The sequence below is a fragment of the Austrofundulus limnaeus genome, unplaced genomic scaffold (assembly GCF_001266775.1).
Source record: "Austrofundulus limnaeus strain Quisiro unplaced genomic scaffold, Austrofundulus_limnaeus-1.0 Scaffold319, whole genome shotgun sequence".
Classification (NCBI taxonomy): domain Eukaryota; kingdom Metazoa; phylum Chordata; class Actinopteri; order Cyprinodontiformes; family Rivulidae; genus Austrofundulus; species Austrofundulus limnaeus.
Genome location: NW_013952721.1, coordinates 525,991 through 548,365, shown reverse-complemented (window position 1 = coordinate 548,365; position 22,375 = coordinate 525,991). Strand labels below are relative to the sequence as shown.

The following is a 22,375-nucleotide window of genomic DNA, read 5'->3' as shown; positions in this document are numbered from 1 at the left end:
ATGTTGCAGAGCCCTGATCTAACCAGTCTCCATCTGTTGTAGCTTCAGCTCTGTGCCAGCAGAGGACAGTGTTAACCAACACAATAATCTTTTTTTCTTTGCGACGCAACAGGTTTTCTCATTTTAATCTGAATCTTTAAATCAGGGCATACAGTTATTTGTGTAAAATTCTAATATAGATAATAAGAATATAATTTATTTTTATCATAACACAAACCAAAGCATCATAAAAGAGACAAACTAAAGCAACAAACACTGAATTTATTACTGACATTATTTCAACCTTCATGCAAAAACATTGAGTTATGTAAGTAAAGACTAATTAATGAAAAAAATGATATAATATCAAACTAAATTTTAAATATCAGATATTGTGCTCCTAACGAGGTCACATTTTGAATTTTGATGATGAATAAAGATGAATAAAATCCACATCTTATTGTTCTAATAAATAATTAATACTATTATTGTTTTATAATTTATTCAATTATTTCCATGTAATTATGTTAAACATTGCAAAGGCTTGATGCATTTCTTTAGAATCGTTGCATAATTTAAGGATTAAAGTTGACAGATTATGGAAAATTAGTTTTTGTTTCTTTATCTCTGCTTCAACATTTTTAAATATAACATATAAAGAATAATAATAAGAACAATCATGCTTAAAGACCAAAACAAAAGCTGTTTATACTGTCTCACTTGTTTTGGGGCGGACCAACTGGGCGTGGCCTGAGCTTCATGTGGGCGGGGCTTATGGGTTACCTCAGAGCGCAGTCTGAGCCCTCAAAGCCTCAGGAACCACCCAGCTCAGATTAAAACCAACCTGCTGGCTCTGAAACAACAAACCTCAGGATTTATTCACGCTGTGTGATCGTTACAGAGATCTGAGAGGTTCTTTTATGTTTTTATTTATTCTTTTTATTTCTTTTCCCACAGGACATTCAAGGTAAGTGTTGACTCCCTGTCTTTGGCTCAGATTAGTTGTAAGAACTAAAGACTGTGCTGTGAACTATGAGATGTAATAATGTGTTATTTATCATGTTATAACTGACATGAGAGAAATATTTTCTTAAAAGATGAAAATAAAGTTTAAAAATGTGTAAAAATTAAACTAAAGATGTCTTTAAAACAAATAAAACAAGACAAATAATCAAATCAATTGTTTTATTTAACAAAAAAGAGTTAAAGTTAAATAAATTGTGCATTTCTGTATTAGAAATGGATTATGTCTGATTATTCTCTTAATATTATAATCAATCTGACTTTAAATCCAAACCAGAACATCCCTGAAAACAAATTTAAAAACAAATAAACAGTTTAAAGTTTGGGAGATAAAACAGGTCAGAGGAGACTTCAGGTCAGAGTTTGAGATTTTAATCTCTGACGGTCTGATGGCCGCAGACACAAACACACAGTTTGGGATTAAACATCACTGTCTCATCTCAGATTACCTCTGTGTAAGCCCGTCTGAAACACAGGTTGTTCTGTCTGAGGACAGGTTCTGACCCATCAGAACCATCCTGACCTCAATCACAGATCTATTTATTTATTTATTTTAATCTGTGAATAAGATTAGAAAGAGGCCGACATGTTTCTACATCATCCTGTTTGAGAGATATAATCTGAGGTGGAGCCTGTCACAGGTGCAGCCGGCACATTTTTGAAATAGCTGCTAAAGTAAAAAGCTGCAGCCGAGTCGTCGACATTGTTGTCGTCAGAATGTGAAGGTGTTTGGCAGGAATGCAGCCGTGTCTGTTTGTGTTTTTCCACACAGAAAACCACCACATTCACTGCAAAGAGGCTAAAGAAGTTATAAAGTTATAAAGCAGGGTTCTGTGAACAACTGATGAACAATTAATATCTTACCTGTTGGACATGGCACTTTAAATCTGGAAACTAGGACCAGCTAAACAGCATCTAACAGCAAAACAAGTAGCTAAAAGCTGAAATCAACAAAACTGTAAAGGTTAAAACTAACAAAACAACAGCAAAGTTCAGCAAAAATGATAGCCAAAGATTAAAACAAGCAAAACATTTAGCTAAATGCTAAAATAAGCAAACAGTGAAGTGAAAAAACCCCCCAGCAAATCAAAAGCTAAAACATAAAATTAGTAGCTTAAAGTTAAAACTTAAAACTAGCTAAAAGCTAAAATGAATTAACAACTGCAAAAAGCTAAAAGTAGCAAACAGGAGATAAAAGCTAACACCAGCAGAACAATATCTGAAAGCTATAATTAGAACAGAAGCTAAAAAGTGAAATTACAAGAAAACAGCAGCAAACAGTGACGACTTTTCTTTTTAGAAATCCACGTTTAAAAATATCTGAACTTTTCCTTTAATGTCAGGAGCTTCAAAGCTGCAAAACAAGTGAAGAATCTGCAGTTTGTCCAGATCTTCAGCTCCTCCAGGACTCCAGACCTTCAGCTCCTTCAGGACTCCAGACCTTCAGCTCCTTCAGGACTCCAGACCTTCAGCTCCTTCAGGACTCCAGACCTTCAGCTCCTCCAGGACTCCAGACCTTCAGCTCCTCGAGGACTCCAGACCTTCAGTTCCTCGAGGACTCCAGGCCTTCAGCTCCTTCAGGACTCCAGGCCTTCAGCTCCTCCAGGACTCCAGACCTTCAGCTCCTCCAGGACTCCAGACCTTCAGCTCCTCCAGGCCTTCAGCTCCTCCAGGACTCCAGACCTTCAGCTCCTCCAGGACTCCAGACCTCCAGCTCCTCCAGGACTCCAGGCCTTCAGCTCCTCCATGACCCCCCCAGCAGCAGCACAGAGGTAGGAGCGCCGTCAAGCCTCAGAGTCCACCGTGGGAATTCCTGGAATTTCCTGGAACGCCCAGGGTGGGACTCGGACACGCTGTCAGTTCTTCCTGTTTGTTTGTTGCCGCTGACGACCCTCACTTCCTGTTCCAGAAGCAGAAAGTCACACTGAGAGATTTATTTACTCCAGAATCACCAGCTTCCTTCTCTAAGGTCTGTAAATGTCCCACAGCTGAACTCCTCCTCCACAGACCCCCAGCTGCCCCCCTGAGCCGGGTCATGCTTTAGCTGCCTGACAGCCAGTCAAAATGATGGCCTCGGTGGTTGTAGGGGGCAACCGGAAGAAGTCCCTCACACTGAGAGGGGTGGACCCGGAGACCTGCATGATGGTGTTTAAGAACCACTGGGTCCAGGTGAGGAACCAGCTGTTGTTCTCTCCACATCTGTATGGTGGAAAGGTTTAATTCAAACGTTTTTCTCTGAAGGTGGTGAAGATTCTGGAGAAACACGAGCCGGGCCGCAGCTCCTCCAGAGCTCTGAGTTTCCTCTCGGGTCACCACAGCAGCAGCGGCTCCGGCCCGGTCCGGCTCGGTCCGATCCCGGCAGACGAGGCCAGCGCCGTGCAGAACTACGTGGAGCACATGCTGTTCCTGCTGATGGAGGAGGAGGCGGGTCGAGGTGAGAACTGGAGACCCTCGTCCTGCTGGGTTTGTAAACGTACCCCCCTGACTGTCCCTGACCAACCCTAACCCGGCTCCAGGTGGATCCATGGGGCCCATCCTGGAGTTTGTGGTCCTGGAGGGCGTGATGGAGAGGCTGTTCCTGTGGAGCCTGAGGAGGCAGTTCACCGAGGACATGAAGCTGGAGCAGCTCAGGATGTACCAGATGCTCCTGTCTCAGGCCAAACAGCCCCTGCTGCACCACAAGCCCGTCCTGCGGCCCCTCATGATGCTGCTCACCTCGTGTGCTGGAGCTGCAGCCGGTGAGCAGACTTCATTCTACTTTATTCTACTTTATTATAGATTATTATACTTTATTCTACTTTATTCAGCTTAATTCTACTATATTCAGCTTTATTACTGTATGTCATTAAACTTTATTCTACTTTATTCTACTTTATTATACTTTATTCTACTTTATTATATGTCATTCTACTTTATTCTACTTTATTCTACATTATTATACTTTATTATACTTTATTCTAGTTTATTATACTTTATTCTACTTTATTCTACTTTATTCAACTTTATTCTACTTTATTCAGCTTTATTCTACTTTATTCAGCTCAATTCTACTTTATTCTACTTTATTATATGTCATTCAACTTTATTCTACTTTATTATACATTATTCTACTTCATTCTACATTATTCTACTTTATTATACATTATTCAGCTTTATATGTCATTCAACTTTATTCTACTTTATTCTACATTATTATACTTTATTCTACTTTACTATACTTTATTCTACTTTATTCAGCTTTATTATATGTCATTCAACCTTATTCTACTTTATTCTACTTTATTCTACTTTATTCAGCTTTATTCTACTTTATTCAGCTTTATTCTAACTTATTCTACTTTATTCAGCTTTCTTTTATGTCATTCAACTTTATTCTACTTTATTCTACTTTATTCAGCTTTATTCTACTTTATTCTACATTATCCTACTTAATTATACTTTAATCTACTTTATTCTACTTTATTCAACTTTATTCAGCTTTATTATATGTCATTCAACCTTATTCTACTTTATTCTACTTTATTATACTTTATTCTACTTTATTATACTTTATTCTACTTTATTCAGCTTTATTCTACTTTATTCAGCTTTATTCTACTTTATTCAGCTTTATTCTACTTTATTCTACTTTATTCAACTTTCTTTTGTCATTCAACTTTATTCTACTTTATTCAACTTTATTCTACATTATTCTACTTAATTATACTTTATTCTACTTTATTCTACTTTATTCTACTTTATTCAGCTTTATTATACTTTATTCAACTTTATTCTACTTTATTCTACTTTATTCAGCTTTATTATATGTCATTCAACTTTATTCTACTTTATTAAGCTTTATTCTACTTTATTCAGCTTTATTCAGATTTATTCTACTTTATTCAGCTTTATTCGACTTTATTAAGCTTTATTATATGTCATTCAACTTTATTCTACTTTATTAAGCTTTATTCTACTTTATTCAGATTTATTCAGCTTTATTATATGTCATTCGACTTTATTCTACTTTATTCAGCTTTATTCAGATGTATTCAGATTTATTAAGCTTTATTCAGATTTATTCTACTTTGTTCAGCTTTAACTTTGTTCAGCTTTATTTTACTTTATTCAGCTTTAACTTTGTTCAGCTTTATTTAACTTTGTTCTACTTTATTCAGATTTATTCAACTTTATTCAGCTTTATTCAGATTTATTCTACTTTGTTCAGCTTTAACTTTTTTCANCTTTATTCAGATTTATTCTACTTTGTTCAGCTTTAACTTTTTTCAACTTTATTTAACTTTGTTCTACTTTATTCAGATTTATTCAACTTTATTCAACTTTATTAGTCCTAATCTGCCTGATGGATTAGTTTTGTAAATCAGGAGAGGAGCGTTTTAATTGAATAGTTAACTTGCCAGTTGAAAAAAATATTTTTTTGTTGTTTTATTGGGACGGACTTTGTTCTTTAAAGCTATAGTAATATATCTTTTCAAAATAAAAGGTTTTAATTCAAAGCGAATTGAAGTTTAAAAGTACAAAATCAGTAAAAAACAAAAACAAAACTGCATTATTGTATTGAGAATGTGAAGGTGTTTGATCTGGCAGGTATGCTAGCTCTTATAAAGCAGGACTCTGTGGACAGCCGATGAACAATTAGTATCTTACCTGTTGGGCATGGCATTTTAACCTAACTATCTGACAGCAAAAAACAACAAACAAGTAGCTAAAAGCTGAAATTAACAAAACTGTATCTGAAAGTTAGAACTAGCAAAACATTAACTAAAAGTAAAGTTCAACAAAACAATAGCTAAAAATAGAAACTAGCAAACCACTAGCTAATTTCTAAAACAAGCAAAACAGTTGTTAAAAGTGAAAAACCAGCAAAGTAACAGCTGAAACATAAAATTAGCACATCCGTAACTAAAATTTAAAATTAGTAGCTTAAAGCTAAAACTAGTAAAAAAAGAAGTAGCTCAAAGCTAAATTACTAAACAACTGCAAAAAATCTTAAAGTAGCAAAACAACAGTTAAAATCTACTTTTAGCACATCCATAACTAAAACCTAAAATTAGTAGCCTAAAGCTAAAACTTGTAAAACATGAACTAAAAGCTAAACTAACTAAATACTGAAACTAAATACTTTTTTGTTGTTTTATTGGAAAGACTTGTTTTTTTTTAAAGCTACAGTAATGTATTTTTTCAAAATAAGTCTTTTGTTCAAAGCTCATTGAAGTTTTAAAAAGTACAAATTGAGTAAAAAGAAAAATCCAGTCTCATCATAGTAAAAAAACATTCAGCATCATTTACTATTTTATTTTTGTCTATTCTCATGGTGTTTTAGATGATAAATGCTTTTATTTTTAATAAACTCTTTATTTGTCTCTGCTTATGACCACTGTGAAACTTTAAATACTCGTTTAAAAGAGAATTGTTCAAAATCAGCAACGAAAAAGTTAAAGAAATTTGAGGTTCAGTTTCACTTATAAAAAACCAAACAGGTTTGTGTAGCCCCACCCTGAAACAGTTTTATAAATCCTCAGCTGCTCTACAAATGTGCTGCAGCCGAAACAAATAAACTATTTCTATTTTTTATAATCACGTCATATTTAGACACAAACAAACCCAGCAGCCTGCAGAGAAGACAACGTTTCTCATCTAATGAAACTTTAGCAGCTTGGTTTTTTTTTCAGTTGGATGTGCTGCAGGTAAGATGTTTACTCTGCTGACGTTCTGTCCAGCAGACGGCGGCGGTGTTGTGGAGGCGGAGCTGGTCCAGCTCCTGAACCAGGTCTGCGTGGCTCTGGTCAAGGATCCGTCGGTCCTGGAGCTGTTCTTCCACACCAGTCAGGACCAGGGAGCCGCCAACTTCCTGCTCTTCTCCCTGCTCATCCCGTACACGCACAGGTAAACAAACAAACAAACAAACAAACAAACAAACAAACAAACAAACAAACAAACAAACAAACAAACAAACAAACAACAAACAAACAGCTTGGTGCTGTCGGCCCAGTTTTTATTAAATGTTTGTGCTTGTCTCAGGCAGGGTTTGGTGGGCCAACAGGCCCGGGACGCTCTGCTGCTCATCATGTCTCTGTCGGCCTCCGAGCCTCGAGTGGCTCAGCACATCGCTGACAACACCTACTTCTGTCCGGTGAGACCCCCGAACAAAAACCATCAAACATCCTGTAAACCTGGAGGAGTAAACCCAACGCAGCACAGGACAGTTCTCAACAGGTTTTAATCAATCAGAGAGCTGCTCACAGGAATGAAATCATTTTTGTCTGCAGCGTAATCTAGGGCTGATGACGAAAAGTAGGAGGAGCTTAATGAGAAAAAACAATTATATGGAGGGGAAACGTTTAAATATTGAATAAAAACACTAAAATCAGCAACTAAACCAAATAATTAAATTAAACTTCCTGAAAAAAAAGATGAAATCAGAAACTATGCTTGTAAAATGAACAAAAAGCTCTTTATTGTTACTAAAAGTCAAAACTTTTCTTGTTTTCTTCAGGTGTTTTAGTGTCGGCCATGTTGGATTCATTAATCAGGTTCTGTTTTTATGTTTTTTTTTTAAAAAAACGGATGTTTTGCTGAAAAATGTGCCTCAAAGGCAGTTCAACACGTGCCACCTGTGTTCCAGCTTTAATCCCATGTGACCACTCTGACCTCAATCTTTATGACCAGAGCAGATTAGCAGCTCTGCGAGGGATTGGCCGGTGCACAGAGATTATCAAAGGCTGCACGTGATTGGACGGCTGCCTGGTCGTTAACGAGACCTCAGAATGCAGCTGTTGACCTGCTTCATTCAGCCCTTCCATCTCTTTTTACACTTTTTAAATAAACAAAATTAAATATATTTTATTTAAATCTAGTTGCTCTTCTGTTAGTTGAGGAAATAAACCATCTTGAAAACAAAGAATATAAACCCAGAGTTATAAAAATTAGGAGACAGAACTGCTTCTACAACTAGAGAAAATTCCCAAAAATTCAAACTAAAGCACCTAGTTTTTATTTTAAAAATAATTAAAGTTATAAAGCTGTTATAATATTCATGTTTCTGATGATTGGATGTGAACATCTGGATGCAGCTGAAGCTGTAAGTTCACGTGAGAATAAGGTGAAATCTTCCAGAACTACAAAATTACTGACAGTGATTTTACTCAGGATGAAACTTAAAAAGTTTAAATGTCAAAATAGAAACAAATTTCTTTTGATTAATTGTTTTTTGTACTTTTTAGAACTGATTTAATTAGATAAAGGCTGACACTTTATCTGTTTGAAGCCAGTTTCTGAAGCTAACCGGGGTTACACGATGTGTTATTATATATATATATATATATATATATATATATATATATATATTATATGTGTGTGTGTGTGTATTTATATTTGTATGTATGTGTGTATATATATTTGTATATGTTATTTATATATATGTGTATTTATATTTGTGTATGTGTATTCACATTTATATATGTGTATTTATATTTACATATTATGTGTATTTATATTTGTATACATGTGTATTTATAGTTATTTATATATGTGTGTGTGTGTGTATTTATATTTGTATGTATGTGTGTATATATATTTGTATATGTTATTTATATATATGTGTATTTATATTTGTGTATGTGTATTCACATTTATATATGTGTATTTATATTTACATATTATGTGTATTTATATTTGTATACATGTGTATTTATAGTTATTTATATATGTGTGTGTGTGTGTGTTTATATTTGTATATATGTGTTTGTATATTTATATTGATATATGTGTACTTATTTTTATATATGTGTGTTTCCAGGTTCTGGCCACAGGTCTGTCCGGTCTGTACTCGTCTCTTCCAGCCAAGCTGCAGGTTTACAGTGAAGACTGGCACTGTCTGGAGCTGGCGGACTGGCAGCAGGTAACAGTGTTGTCATAGTGGGCGGGGCCACAGGGGCATTGACCCTTCTAAAATCTGATTGTCCTGTCATTCATCTGTCCTTTGCTCAAAAGTGAAGATGCTGGGTGCAGTTCCATGTTCAAACACTAAAGGTGCTAAAGAGTCAAACAGGAAAATCCAGCATGAATCAAGCTAGACGAGCTCTGCTTCTCTTCTTTAACAATCCTGCAGGAAGTCTTTCAACTAACAAATGACTGGATTCTCTTACATGTTGTGTGTTTGAGAGTATTTTATCTATGTACAGTAAAAATGCACATAAAACTGTTAAGGAGAATTTACATGCAAGATTTTTAAAATTGCAAGTGTTTGAACATGTGGTTAAATGTATACACCTTACCAAAACTGAGGATTTGTGTGCAAAGATGCCAAACAAATACTTGGCCCCTCTATGAATATTGTGTTCTGTTTCATCCTGAGTATTTAAGGTGCAAATTTATCTACTGCTCCTCTGAGGCTGATGATTTCATGGTGGTCCACTCACTGACCGAGACCCTAACTGAACTAACATTAATGACTTTTACCTGGCGTCGACAGGTTCCAGCTCTCGTCCATTTCCTGCACTCTCTGGACTTCTGTGGTGCCGTTATAAAGGTAAAACACAACGAACTGAGCGCCTCACCCAAACTCTAAACCAGTGGTTCCCAAACTTTTCAGCTTTTGACCCACAAAATACCAGCAGCAGAGACCTGAGACCCCAGCTGTTGTTGTTTAATAAACACTGTTTTCACGTCAGATGAACAAGGACATAGTAACAATATTCATTAAGCTATTTTTGTCCAATGTGAATACACTAATCTTACTCTTTTGTAACAACAAAGGCATACATATTTTTCGTTCTCCTTTTTTGTGTAATTAATACAGAAAATCGTTTCAGGACCCCACTTTGGGTCCCGACCCCAACTTTGGGAACCACTGCTCTAAACCCTTTTAGAACTGTAAACGTAAAGGTTTATGCACCAAACATCACTTCATATGTATTTAAAATGTAGTGGCCTATCAGAATGGTGTAAACATGTTGAGTTTTGGTTGTTTTCACTCTTTTATCTCAGGTTGCTCATCCCTCCATCCGCTCCCAGTTACTGAGTTACATCTACAACGGCTTCCTGGTTCCTGTTCTCGCTCCTGCTCTGCACAAGGTAACAGAGTGGCTGTCAGAGGATATAATGAACAAACACGTCTTCTCTGCCTGCTCTTTGGTTATGTTTTATGTATTATTGTATGTGTTATTTTGTTTCTTGTGTTTGTGCGTAGCTGACAGTAGAGGAGGTGATGACCACCACCGCCTACCTGGATCTGTTCCTGCGCTCCGTCTCTGAGCCCGCTCTCCTCCACACCTTCCTGTCCTTCATCCTGATGCACCGGCATGACAGCGTGCACATCCTGGACACACTGGTCAGCCGGGTCAACACACCGTTCCAGGTAGAGCGCGTTCAGTGGTATAACTGTTTGATGCTCCGTAAATGATCAACTTCGACCTGTTTCCTGCCTTGCAGCTGGGCACGGTATCCCTGGCTCTGTTCAGGACTCTTATCGGTCTCTTCTGTGAAGACGTCATGTTGCAGCTGGTGTTCAGGTCAGTCTGATGGGTGTGAGTAAAAGGAGTAAAGAAAATTAATAACTGGACGATGAAAGCAGGTTTTTAGTTTGTTGCAGTGGGTATTTTCCCCTCATTGGCCACACAGGGGCAGTAACGAGCTGATCTGTTTTTTTTTTTGTCTCCTCAGGTATCTGATTCCCTGCAGCCACCTGAGCAGGAAGCAACGCCGCTCCTTAAAACAGAGGGACTGTTACTCCTCCAGCGCCGCCTCCTTCCTGCTCCTCATGCCCTCCTGGTGCCCAGTTTACCTCCACAACACAAGCACACACTCAGAGCACATCCACTGGCCCAAAGGAGCAGGTCAGTTCATGAGAACACAATAAAAACATTATATTAAACACACTGACTTTAACTGTGTGTGACAGATCTGTCAGTATCAGACAGCGTTGGTTACTGTCGGGGTTTGGACTTCCTCATGGACGTTAACTACTTCCAGTACCTCCTGGACGCCCGCCAGGCCATCATCACCTCACACAGGTTTGTGGGTCTCACTTATTATTGATGCTGAATACTGCGTCCAATGTAAAAGGCTGATCTGTGAGTTTTAGAAGAAATTATTCAACGTGAAACATGGTGATGCCTTCCACTACTCCACCCTTCATTAGGCCTGTGATAATAAAACTAAAAACAGTTAAATGGTTTTAAAGTAACATTTCTTACATTAACCTCAGAATAAACTGAGAGTTCATGATGAAACAGTGAAAGAAGCGGTGGTTGTGGGTTTTCTTGCAACTTATTTGCTCATGGCATCATTTGCTGTAATCAGTACATCGATATATCTCACCACAGTATTCTATTTTAAAACATGAGTAGTAGTACTAGGTTACGACTTCGTTATTTTGCAGAAATCTGAAATCATTGTCTGATTCTTTAGCAAACAAAGTCTGTGCAAACTAGATACAGCATAGTGATAGCATATATGACCCCCACATATACGCAAAGCACCAATGCACCAGAACTCACCAGAAATTATTTATTGTTTTGCGATCGGGGTCCAGGGGGTTGGGGGCTCATTGGTGGGCCGGATGGATAGCCTATCATCAGAGCTAAAAAAAAAAAAACAAAAACAAATCTGAAGCTCCTATGTTGAATAGTTTTTGAGTTATAAGCATTTTTGATTGTCCAGAAACCCTCTTTTAAGATGGAGCCCCTCGCTCAAATATGGGGTCTATCGTAAAACCATTGGCTGGTGCAGTGTAGGTCAGACACGTCTACAGCCCTGCCAAATTACATGTTGATCGGTGCAGTCATTTCTGTGATACGGTTGACCAAAAACCACTGGGGAAAAAATAGATACAGCATAATGGTATCATATGCAACCCCCGCACGTACGCAAAGCACCAATGCACCAGAACTCACAAGAACAGATTTAATGTTTTGGGTGGGGGTCCAGATGGGGTGGGTGGTGCTCAGTGATGGGGCCAATGGATAGCCCTTGATCGGAACGAAACAACAAAACAGTCTGAAGCTCCTATGTTGAATAGTTTTTGCGTTATAAGCATTTTTGCATGTCCAGACTCTCACTTTTCAGATGGAGCCCCCTCCTCAAATATGGGGTATGTCCTTAAACCGTTGGCTGGCGCAGTGTAGGTCAGACACAGTTACATTCCTGACGAATTTCATGTTGATTTTAATAATTTAGGTTACAAAAGAGTGTATATATAACCTCTATAGTTTAAACTGTGCTAACATCTTTTGAAAGGGTCACTGTGGTTTTGTCTGCAGAGCTTGCCGGTTCTGGTCGGCTCCTTACGATGGCATCAACCCCCCTCAGGAGAGTCGCTCGGACACGCCGGGGGACGACATGGAGGATGAAGAAGAGCTCATAGAAAGACTGAAGAGGGACTCGGTCTGCTCGTTGGTTATATTTCCTCCCCTGTCAGCTCTCTCCCCAACACTGTCCTCCTCAGACACCATCTCCACGAGCAACCAGGCAGGACGGATCAGCTCTGCCATGGAGCTGGAGTGGGACGACATCTTTGGCGACGAGGAAACATCCTCGCCTGCCGTCTTTAACGTAGTGAACGGCTGCGTGGAAACAGACGGGGGCACTTTTTCACCTGCGCCTCCACAGCTTCCTCCTCAGTACATCCAGGAAATGCGGCGTACTGCGACCAGGCTGGTGCATGGTTCGTACGTGGAGGAGTCAGAGTTTCAGGACGATGTCATGGTCTATGATCTTGTTGCTCAAAAAGACGCAAAAGCGGTCACATTTGAGCGGATCAAGGCGGCAAATCGACAGTTTCGCGAAAGCAGAGGCCAACAAGTTTCAGCAATGCTAACAGCGACGGGACGGACGGTGATGGAAACGGTCAACAGCATCATGTCGTCCCGGAGGAGGAGCGAGGACGGAGGAAAGGAGGAGAGAAGGAAGAGTGAAGATTGTAAGGAAGGAAGAAGGAGAAGTGAGGGATTTGGGAAGGATTTGGGGAGAACGCAGGAGGAAGGAGAAGAAACAACTGAACACATCGTCACAAACGGCTTTGATGGAAAGAATCACATCATGGGCAAACGTGATGATATCGATGACGAAACTGAGCCGTTTAGGCAGGATTACAATCAAAATGAAGTCACGACTTGCATCAGTTTTAAACAGATACATCCCAACATGCCTCACATTCCATGTTTAGAGATAAACTCTTTACCAAATGGACATGTGGAACCTGAATCACGGGGAATTTGTGCACCCGCAACAGATGCCCAGCTCAAAGTTCTGCCTGATAATATCACAAACAACAACTTTGTGTCACAATACTGCGAACTCATGCTCTCGTTGGGGGTGGAGCCTGACTGTGATGACATCACAGATGACGTCAGCACATTCAGGGGGCGTGTCCGAGCGCTGAGGCAAAAACTGAAAAAGGAGGAGGAGCTTATGGCTGATTTTGGTTATGGCTCCTCATGGGACGACACGGAGGAGGAAGGAGAGGAAGAGGAAGATGAGAAGAACAGCTCTGAGAGAGAGAGCAAGAGAGAGGAAGTTCCTTTTACAGGTGAGGAAGGAAGTAAAGTAAAAAAAAAACCTGGGTAATAAATAATTGTAACAAAAATACCAGAATCCTCCTACATTCTCTCATGGTGCATCAGGTCCCTTCATCAGCGTCCTGTTATCTCGACTGGAGAACCTTCTGGAGAACTCCATCGCTGTTAACTTGCTGGTGACGGGCATCCTCGCTCAGCTGGTGTCGTACCCTCAACCTCTGCTGAGATCCTTCCTGCTCGGCACAGACACAAGCACCCAGCCGAGCGTACCAACATTACACCAGGTAACTCACCTGGGTCGTTTGACTCCAGCCTTGTTCGGCTTCAGGCTTCTTCGTGGTCCTGATGTGTGGACTGTGTCTGCAGGTTCTGGTCTCGGTGCACGCTCAGATCGAGCGCTACGTGGCCGACAGACCAGACTACCCGTCCCTGATCACTCGGGCCTGGAGGTTCTTGTTGGCTAAAGACCAAGATGGAAAATTCAGAGGTTAAATATTGTCACATATTAATAAACCCATAAAGAGAGTTAAAAACCACAGATTCTTGATAATAAAAGCTGCTGCTCATGTTTCAAATCAAACACTTTCTTTCTTTGTGTGAATCATAAGTTAGCGTTCATTCGGCTGTTTTTAATTTTCTAAGCTTTTTAAAATTAAACTATGTCTGCATACTTTGGTATACTTGATACTTTATTCTTTTACTGAAATTTTGTCACTCTTATATTTTAGTTAGAATTTGCAACATTTAACAAATATTTTGCTACTTTCAGCTAGTGTTTAGCTACTTTTGCTGCTAGCTAGGTTTTTTACTGCTTTTAGCCTTTCTTTTGCTACTTTTAGCTAGTATTTTGCTACTATTGCTACTACAGTAGCTAGATTTTTGCTGTTTTTAGCCATCATTCTTCTGCCTTTAGCTAATATTTTGCTACTTTTGCTACTAGGTTTTTGCTGTTTTTAGCTATCATTTTCTATCTTTAGCTAGTGGTTAGCTACTTTTGCTGCTTGCTACATTTTTTCTGCCTTTAGCTATCCTTTTGCTACTTTTAGCTAGTGTTTTGCTACTTTTGCTGCTAGTTAGATTTTTGCTGCTTTTAGTCCTCTTTTTGCTACCTTTAGCTAGTGCTTTGCTACTATTGCTACTAGCTAGGTTTTTGCTGTTTTTAACTATCATTTTTCTGCCTTTAGCTAAAGTTTTGCTACTTTTGCTACTAGGTTTTGCTGCTTTTAGCTATCCCTTTTCTACATTCGGCTTTTACCTAGCATTGTTTTCCTTTTAGCTACTAGCTAGGTTTTTGCTAACATCTCCAGCTGTCATATTGTTTGTTTGTAAAAAATAATTGGAACAATCATCAACATTTATTTTTGTCCTCTCGTGTCCCTCAGAGTCCCTGCAGTCTCACGGCGGGGACATCATCCTGGACCCGTCCGTACCCAACGGCTTCGTGAAACACGCCCTGCCTCTGCCTCCTCTCAGCGTCTCGCCCCCCTGCCCCCCGATCCCCCCTCAGGCCGAGAGCCGTGTGTTCGCCATCGTTCTGTTTGCAGAGTTCCTGAAGGAGCTGGCCGCCCTGGCTCAGGAGCACAGCATCGCACCGGACTCTGGACCAGAACCATAAAACAGAACAAAGTATTTCTGTCACATGTGAAGAATTTATTACATGAAAACGTTTCATCTTTATTCCTGACAACACTTGAAACTTTTCCCAGGTGATTTTATTTATAAAATATCTTGAAGTATGTAAAGTTTTTTATCGATCTGTGGGCTGTGTGCAAACAAGTTTTTAGATTTTCCTAAATCTTTGCACTGATTTGTTGTAAACGTGTTTTTATTTTTTCATATTTGATTCCGACCGGTCTTCCTGCAGATGCAGACGCCTCTGACTCTGAGTCTAAACTAACCTTAAACCCACTGAAGTGACTTTAAATTAAATCAGAACAAAAGATTTTAAAGTGTCAACACGAACAATGATGTAATAATCTGTACATCTGTAAATAAAGTGTGAATAAATATTTATGAGCAAAAAAACTTTAAGTTTGTTTGAACCAAATGAAATCAAGCAGCAAAGTGGTTTTCAGCTAAAAGGAGGTTTCAGGCTGTTGTTTTTATGCAAAATATAAGAAAAAAGTCTAGATGTTGGGCGAAAATTCTGGCCCAGATTTATTCTGTGGTTGTTTGACACGTAAATTTCACAAAAAAAGGTCTCAGTAGGAAGTACACTGTAAAAAATGAATTGTTAGATTTATCTAACCATGTTATGTTACCTGGTTCCAATTAACTGAGTTGAGTAAATTCAAAGCAATATACCAGCTTTTTAGCCAAAGAACATGAGTATGTTGCTTTGAATTTACTCAACTCAGTTAAGTGGAACCAGGTAACATAACATGGTTAGATAAATCCAACATTTCATTTTTAGAGTGCATGTTTGTGCCGAGCCGAGGCTTGTTAATCGTATCAAAAGGTTAGCTAAACGCTAAAAGTGATAAAATGCTAGCTACAAAACTTAAAAAAACATCTAAAATGTTATTTGTCTTTAAACATAGAGCACATATTTAAGTAAGTAAGTGAATAAGTATATATTTGGACATGCATGCCATCTAGCATCCAAAGGAGGTACCACAGCACCCCCAGCGCCCCATCTTCACACCACAGTTTTTTTTACGACACATTAAAGTCAGGATTTTCCTGTAAATGTGCTCAGATGTGGCTGAATAAAAGTTCACAGTAACTCTCAGCTGACAGCAGCTCGGTTTTGTCGTGAATTGTTTTTTAAATATTTTAATCAAAGTTAAGAGATGTGAAAAGAAAAACTTCCATGTAGAAATGAAACTATATGTAATTACACTGTGGTTAGCTAGTTCCTGTGTTCAGGTTCATTTGCTGCTGCTCAGACTCACTGCTCACATTCAGACAGACGCAGGAAGAGGGGGAGGTGATGAAGATGATGGTGATGATGGGAGGAAGGAACCTGCTGCTCTGGGCTGTTGGTGAGTGAATAAACTGTTTATCAGTGTTTACTCTTTATTCTCTGTAAGATAGAAACCAGTAAAACATTCCCACTAAACAGAGACAGAGGGGAACATGTTTCTGTTTTTTTCCTTGGTTCAGATCATTTAAAGTGGAGTTCTATGGAGGTATTCTCAGTAACTAATATCTTATCTGCAGCAGAAACAGTTTGGAGCGTGTTTGGTTAATCTGGGCAGAATAAAGAAAATCAGATTCCTGTCGTCTTCAAACTACAGTCTCAAAGATGTCACGTTTTTATAAATATTTACATTGTTGACTCTTTTGCTTCACAAAGATTTTTACAAACATGTTTATGGTTATTTACACTAAAACCTGAGTCAGGTTGTGGTTTGTTGGCAGGAACAGGTAACTACTTTGGCCTGACGCTTTATTTTTGAACATGTTTTATTTTCTGGGCAGGAATTCTGTTCAAACAGCAGATTTGTTTCCTGCATCAGTAAAAACAAGTTTAATGAAAACAATTTCAACCCACATTAATAAAAACATACTTCACTCACAATCACAATTTATTTTGTTTCATGAAAGAAGCTCTATTCTGAAGCTTAATTAAATATAAATGAAACAATAAAATATATAAACATTGAGCCTCATGCAAGAACCATTCGTACGCACAGATTTGTTCTTAAGTTGTGCGTACGAGTGATTTAGGAGAATTTGTGGCATTCACCAATGTTTTCGTATTCTAAGATTTTTTTCAGATACGAACAAAATTTACGAGTGGTCCAGACCTGTCGTATATTTTACCAGCAGTCAGTCTGCTGTTATCCAGACGGGTTTTCTTCACTAATAACTTTATATTTCGTTAGTTTGAAGATATTTTGAGTTGAAAATAAATCACACTCCATAATTATGTTGACAATAGGCTATTCTGCTTKAATTAGAGTTATAATTTTAAATGTAATAATTTAGACTAACAATATAAATTGTCCGTCCGGCCGGCTTATCCGGGATCGGGTTGCGGGGGGCAGCAGCAGAGAGACCCCGCTCTCCCCAGCAACACCTTCCAGCTCATCCTGGGGGACTCCAAGACGTTCCCAGGCCAGAGGGGATACATAATCCCTCCAGTGAGTCCTGGGTTTTCTCCAAAGTGCCAGACTTATTTTGAAATCATTTGAAAATGATTATTTCAGAACCGCAACTGAGACCACTTGAGACAGCGCGCGGGGAGGGCGGAGGGGTACGGTGCACAGCGCCGTGTCTTCTGAATAAATGAAAATGATTTAACACAGTTGTTTATACTTTTAGCAGCTCTTTTTATTCCACAGCTGACCTGCTAAAAATGACAGATTTTCTTTTCTGGATCTCTGACAGACGGACTTCAATCTCTGAACTCGTAAAGTTTTTCTTTTTAGTTTTCGCTGTCATTTTTCATGAATGGACACTTCCTTGTATCTGAGGCAGGAAACAGCCTTATATGGTGTTTTTGGGGTGGTAATTATGCTAATCTCCTCTCTTCGTGCACGAGCAGCTGGGTTAGAACAGGTGGAATTTACGCAGCTCATTTACACACTTTTCCTGAAGATAGAAGAGTTTGTTGAATCTGACGTGACATGTTCGTACGAACCCTTTGTACGAACAAAAGTAAGAGAAGTTTAGGAGAAGAATACGAACATGTTCTTGTATGAGGCCCAATGAACGTAATTTCTTTAAGAACCCCACCTGTTCCCCCACCCCACTGAACAGCAGGATTAAAGGTAGAAAATGGAAAAACAGAATTTCAACAGAGGTTTTGGGCTCAATAAGTATTATTTTCTCACTAACAAAATTATGATTTGTTAGTATCACATATTAAAACTCGTACTTTGTTCGCCGTCAGTCTGTTTTCTTCCGCTTATCCGGGATCAGGTCTCGGGGGCAGCAGTCTAAGCAGAGAGACCCAGACTTCCCTCTCCCCGGTCACGTGGACCAGCTCCTCTGGGGGAATCCCAAGGCGTTCCCAGGCCAGCTGAGAAACATAGTCCCTCCAGCGTGTCCTGGGTCTTCCTCTGGGYCTCCTCCCAGTGGGACGTGYCYRVARCACCTCACCAGGGAGRMGTCCAGGAGRCRTCCTDACCAGATGARCCACCTCAACTGGCTCCTCTCGACGTGGAGGAGCAGCGGCTCTACTCTGAGTCCCTCCTGGATGACTGAGCTTCTCAGCCTATCTCTAAGGGAGAGTCCAGACACCCTGCAGAGGAAACTCATTTCAGCCACTTGTATCCATCATCTCGTTCTTTCGGTCATGACCCAAAGCTCCTGACCATACATGAGGGTAGGAACGTAGACCGACTGGTAAACCAAGGGCTTTGCCTTCTGGCTCAGCTCCCGCTTCACCACGGCAGACCGGTACTACGCTCACATCACTGCAGACGCAGCACCAATCCACCTGTCGATCTCCCGCTCCATTCTTCCCTCATTCATGAACAAGACCCCAAAATACTTAAACTCCTCCACTTGGGGCAGGACATCCTCCCCGACCTGGAGAAGGCACCTTACCGGTTTCCGGCTCAAGACCATGGTCTCAGATTTGGAGGCACTGATCCTCATCCCGGCCGCTTCGCACTCGGCTGTGAACCGCCCAGTGAGAGCTGGAGATCATGATCTGATGAAGACAATAGGACCACATCATCCGCAAAAAGCAGAGATGATTTACTTTGTTCACAAGGAAAAATTCTCAAATTGTCCATTTATAGTTTTATACATTTAGTAATTTAAGAAAAAAAATTGAGTTCAAACAAAAGATCTGTTGACGTTCTGTAAATGAAAAGATAAAATCTGATCTGTTAGTGTTTCACACTGATGCACTAACAGCTCAGATAATCACATTGTTTTTCCTGTAAGTGGAGACGAGTGTGAAAACCACAATAAAAAAATTAAGTGTGAACTGGTGACAAAAACAGAAAAAAAATCATAAAATTCGTATTTCAACTTCTTACTCAGAAACAACAGAGTCGCCAGCAAACGTTCATGCAGCTGGTTTTTACTTTCTGAACAAACTTTAATTGTCCTGTTTTTATGTACGTAGGTGTTGCTGTCATTTCAGTGGAAGCAGCTTATCATGATGATGATGATGGTGAAGCAATGATCAATAAAAATGGTTCAATGTTTGATCATGACGACAGTCACCTGGACGAGCACACAACATTCCCACCTGAAGACTCAAACTCTCTGGGTCCAGCATCAAGTTCTGAAAGTGTCTCCATTTCCTCCTCAGGTGACCTCATCTTCTTCTGTTAATATTTCAAAACTGTTTAAAATATTATTTCAATTTCCCTCAACCAAAGAAATCCATCTCATGAACTAGATTAGACAGGTTATAATTAGACAGACGTCTACGACTCATTATCTTTTGAAGTCATTTAAACATAATGAAGTGATGAAATTTAAGATTTTTACAGTTATTTACACTAAAACTGAGTCTGTTTGCATTTTACTATTATTATTATTATTTTTATTTTTTAGCAGGAATGGGCCAATCTATGTAGTAATTAAAATACAGTTTCTCTGCCGGGTTGGACTTGTACCTTTCTTATTTGAAGTCATTTGATCCTTCCAGGTGCGCAGGAGTTCTTAACAGATTTAATGTGTTTCAACAGATTTGTGTCCTGTTTTAGTAAAAAATAAATTCAATGAAAATAATTTCAACTTTCTCTAAAACAGGAGTGCCCAAACTTTTCCCCCAAGTGAGCCAAAATGATCATCTCTCTGGGGCTGTGGGCCAAATGTAGTAACAGAATACATGAAATACAAATACTTTTTAAATAAAGTACTTTATTTTTAATGATTAATCTTTCAGCCWGTGCAATGRCCCACTTTGGTTTTTAGTGAAGTCTGCCATACGCTCAAGCAGCAAAGGCTCATGGGACATTTCATAAATTGATAAAATATGAGTTTTTGTGGCCTTATAACGTGGGCAAATCTACATGTGTGGTTAAATCTAATCTAAATGTCTCTTGTTGTTACTTGTGTTTCACGTTTCATGTTTAATATTAATATATCAAAGATAAAGTCAGCACCATCAGTGAAAACTATCTGCACTACAGTCTCTTATATATTAACAAAATTTATGTACAATAAAAATACAAATCACAAATAAAATGAAAGGTGGCAGAAAGAAGGAAAAAAGTCTTAAAGTATCTGCATCTATATTCATTTGACCAATGAATAAAATGACTTTCAGTGGAAATACTGTGTTTCTACGTAGTATGACAGGTTACAACCTTGTAACTAACTGCTGGTGGGCCAAATCAAATGGCTTGGTGGGCCAAATTTGGCCCGCGGGCCCCACTTTGGGCTCCTCTGCTCTAAAACATGTTACGCTCACAATCATCTTTTTGTTGCTGTTGCAGAAAAGAAGTTCTGTTCCATTATAATGCCATTTGTATAACTTTATCTATACTGTATAAATTTTAACTAAATTTAAATAAACAATAGAAAAATTAAGACACTAAACACAGTTTCTGTAAGACCCACCGGTTAATGAGCAGCAGGATAAAATATAGCTAAAGGTGAAAAATAGAAAACATAATTTTAACAGAATCTTTCTGTTAAAAATGTTGGACTCAATAAAAGATATTTTCTCACTAAATGCTATTAAAATTTTGATTTGTTTCTAATATGTTATATTTAAAACTAAACACTCGGTCTGATTAACATTAATAGTCTCTAACAATTCTCACTTTGTTCACAAATAAATATTCTTAAATGAACCACCTCCTTTTATAGTATTCTGTGTTTTGTAGTTTTAAGACGAGAACTTGAGTTCAAACAAATTAATTTCTGTAAATGCAAAGATAAAATCTGATCACATTGATACACTAACAGCTCAGATGATCACACTGTTTGTCCTGTAAGTGGACCTGAGTGTGAAAACCATGTTAAAACCAAAGAATTAAGTGTGAACTGGTGACAGACTTCTTACTCAGAAACAACAGTTGTCAGCAAACGACTGCTCACTAGTTTATAGTTTTCAAACAAACTTTAAATGTCCTGTTTGTATTTTCTGTACATGTTGCTGTTGTTCCATCAGATGAAGAAGAAGATGAAGAGACTGGTGATGATGATGAATATCTATTTGATGAAGGCAGCGGTGGTACCGACCCTACCCCCATTCCCTCCTCAGGTGACCTCATCTTCTTCTGTTAATATTTGTAAACTGTTTGAAATATTACTGAGCACCACCCAGGTAAAATATTAGATTATATCAGATTAGTATAATTGGACAGACAACCACAACTCATTGTACTTACTACTTATATCATTATACTTATTACTTATTATTACTTTTTGAAGTTGTTTGGATGTTAGAAGGAAGCTAATATAACTAAGAGACACATAAATGGCTACAGCTCAGTCAGTTTTATAAACACTGAGCTAAAGTCTGGTGTGGTGGCAGCTGAGAGTCATTCAGAACAAATAGAGCTAGATTTCAACAAAATGTCTATAACTCATTTATGGTAAATTCAAACTGTCCTGATGCATCTCAGTAATCCAGGTAAAAAATCAAAAAGAAAAAAAATGTATAGGTTTTCTGGACGGGTTCTTCTCTAATGAAACGTTTCGTCTCTTCTCCAAGAGACTTCTTCAGTCTGAGAGTTTCAGGCACAAGTTAGGAGTGATCAGGACTCTGTACCACAGAGCAGACAGTGTCCCTACAAACCAAGGAGCCAGGGAGAAAGAGAAATCACACACACGACAGGCCCTGGAGCAGTGTGGTTATCCTGACTGGGCTTTCCTGAAAGCAGACAGGAAACACAGACAGGATTCCATGCAACCAACCTTCAGGTGAAAATGAAGACCCCAAATCGGGGAACAAAGCAGCCACTGTTCAAAAGGATGTTCTCATTCTTGAT

General features: G+C 38.7%; 1 protein-coding gene across 5 annotated transcripts; it reads left to right on the top strand.

Moving 5' to 3' along the window:
* Positions 1–2,658: 2,658 nt before the first annotated feature.
* On the top strand, positions 2,659–15,533 carry LOC106527313 (protein FAM160A1). 5 transcript variants are annotated; one of them, XM_014022155.1, is made up of 17 exons: positions 2,659–2,774; positions 3,010–3,171; positions 3,244–3,436; positions 3,519–3,740; positions 6,723–6,888; positions 7,024–7,135; positions 8,801–8,902; positions 9,476–9,532; positions 9,991–10,077; positions 10,193–10,360; positions 10,435–10,514; positions 10,666–10,838; positions 10,904–11,015; positions 12,264–13,531; positions 13,626–13,804; positions 13,887–14,007; positions 14,903–15,533. In XM_014022155.1, exons 2-17 carry the CDS (start codon positions 3,067–3,069, stop codon positions 15,133–15,135), a joined length of 3,378 nt encoding a protein of 1,125 aa, XP_013877609.1. In that variant the 5' UTR covers positions 2,659–2,774; positions 3,010–3,066; the 3' UTR covers positions 15,136–15,533. The 5 variants fall into 5 exon arrangements, with proteins under 5 accessions (XP_013877609.1, XP_013877608.1, XP_013877607.1 ...); XM_014022154.1 differs by having other exon boundaries at positions 2,991–3,171; XM_014022153.1 differs by having other exon boundaries at positions 2,912–3,171.
* The last annotated feature ends 6,842 nt before the right edge of the window (positions 15,534–22,375 follow it).

Excerpts from the sequence above, each read along its gene's own strand:
- LOC106527313 (XM_014022155.1), top strand. The coding sequence starts at position 3,067 with ATGATGGCCTCGGTGGTTGTAGGGGGCAACCGGAAGAAGTCCCTCACA. Across the intron at positions 10,078-10,192 it reads TCGCTCCTGCTCTGCACAAG|CTGACAGTAGAGGAGGTGAT; the intron begins GTAACAGAGTGG and ends GTTTGTGCGTAG. Across the intron at positions 13,805-13,886 it reads GCGTACCAACATTACACCAG|GTTCTGGTCTCGGTGCACGC; the intron begins GTAACTCACCTG and ends CTGTGTCTGCAG.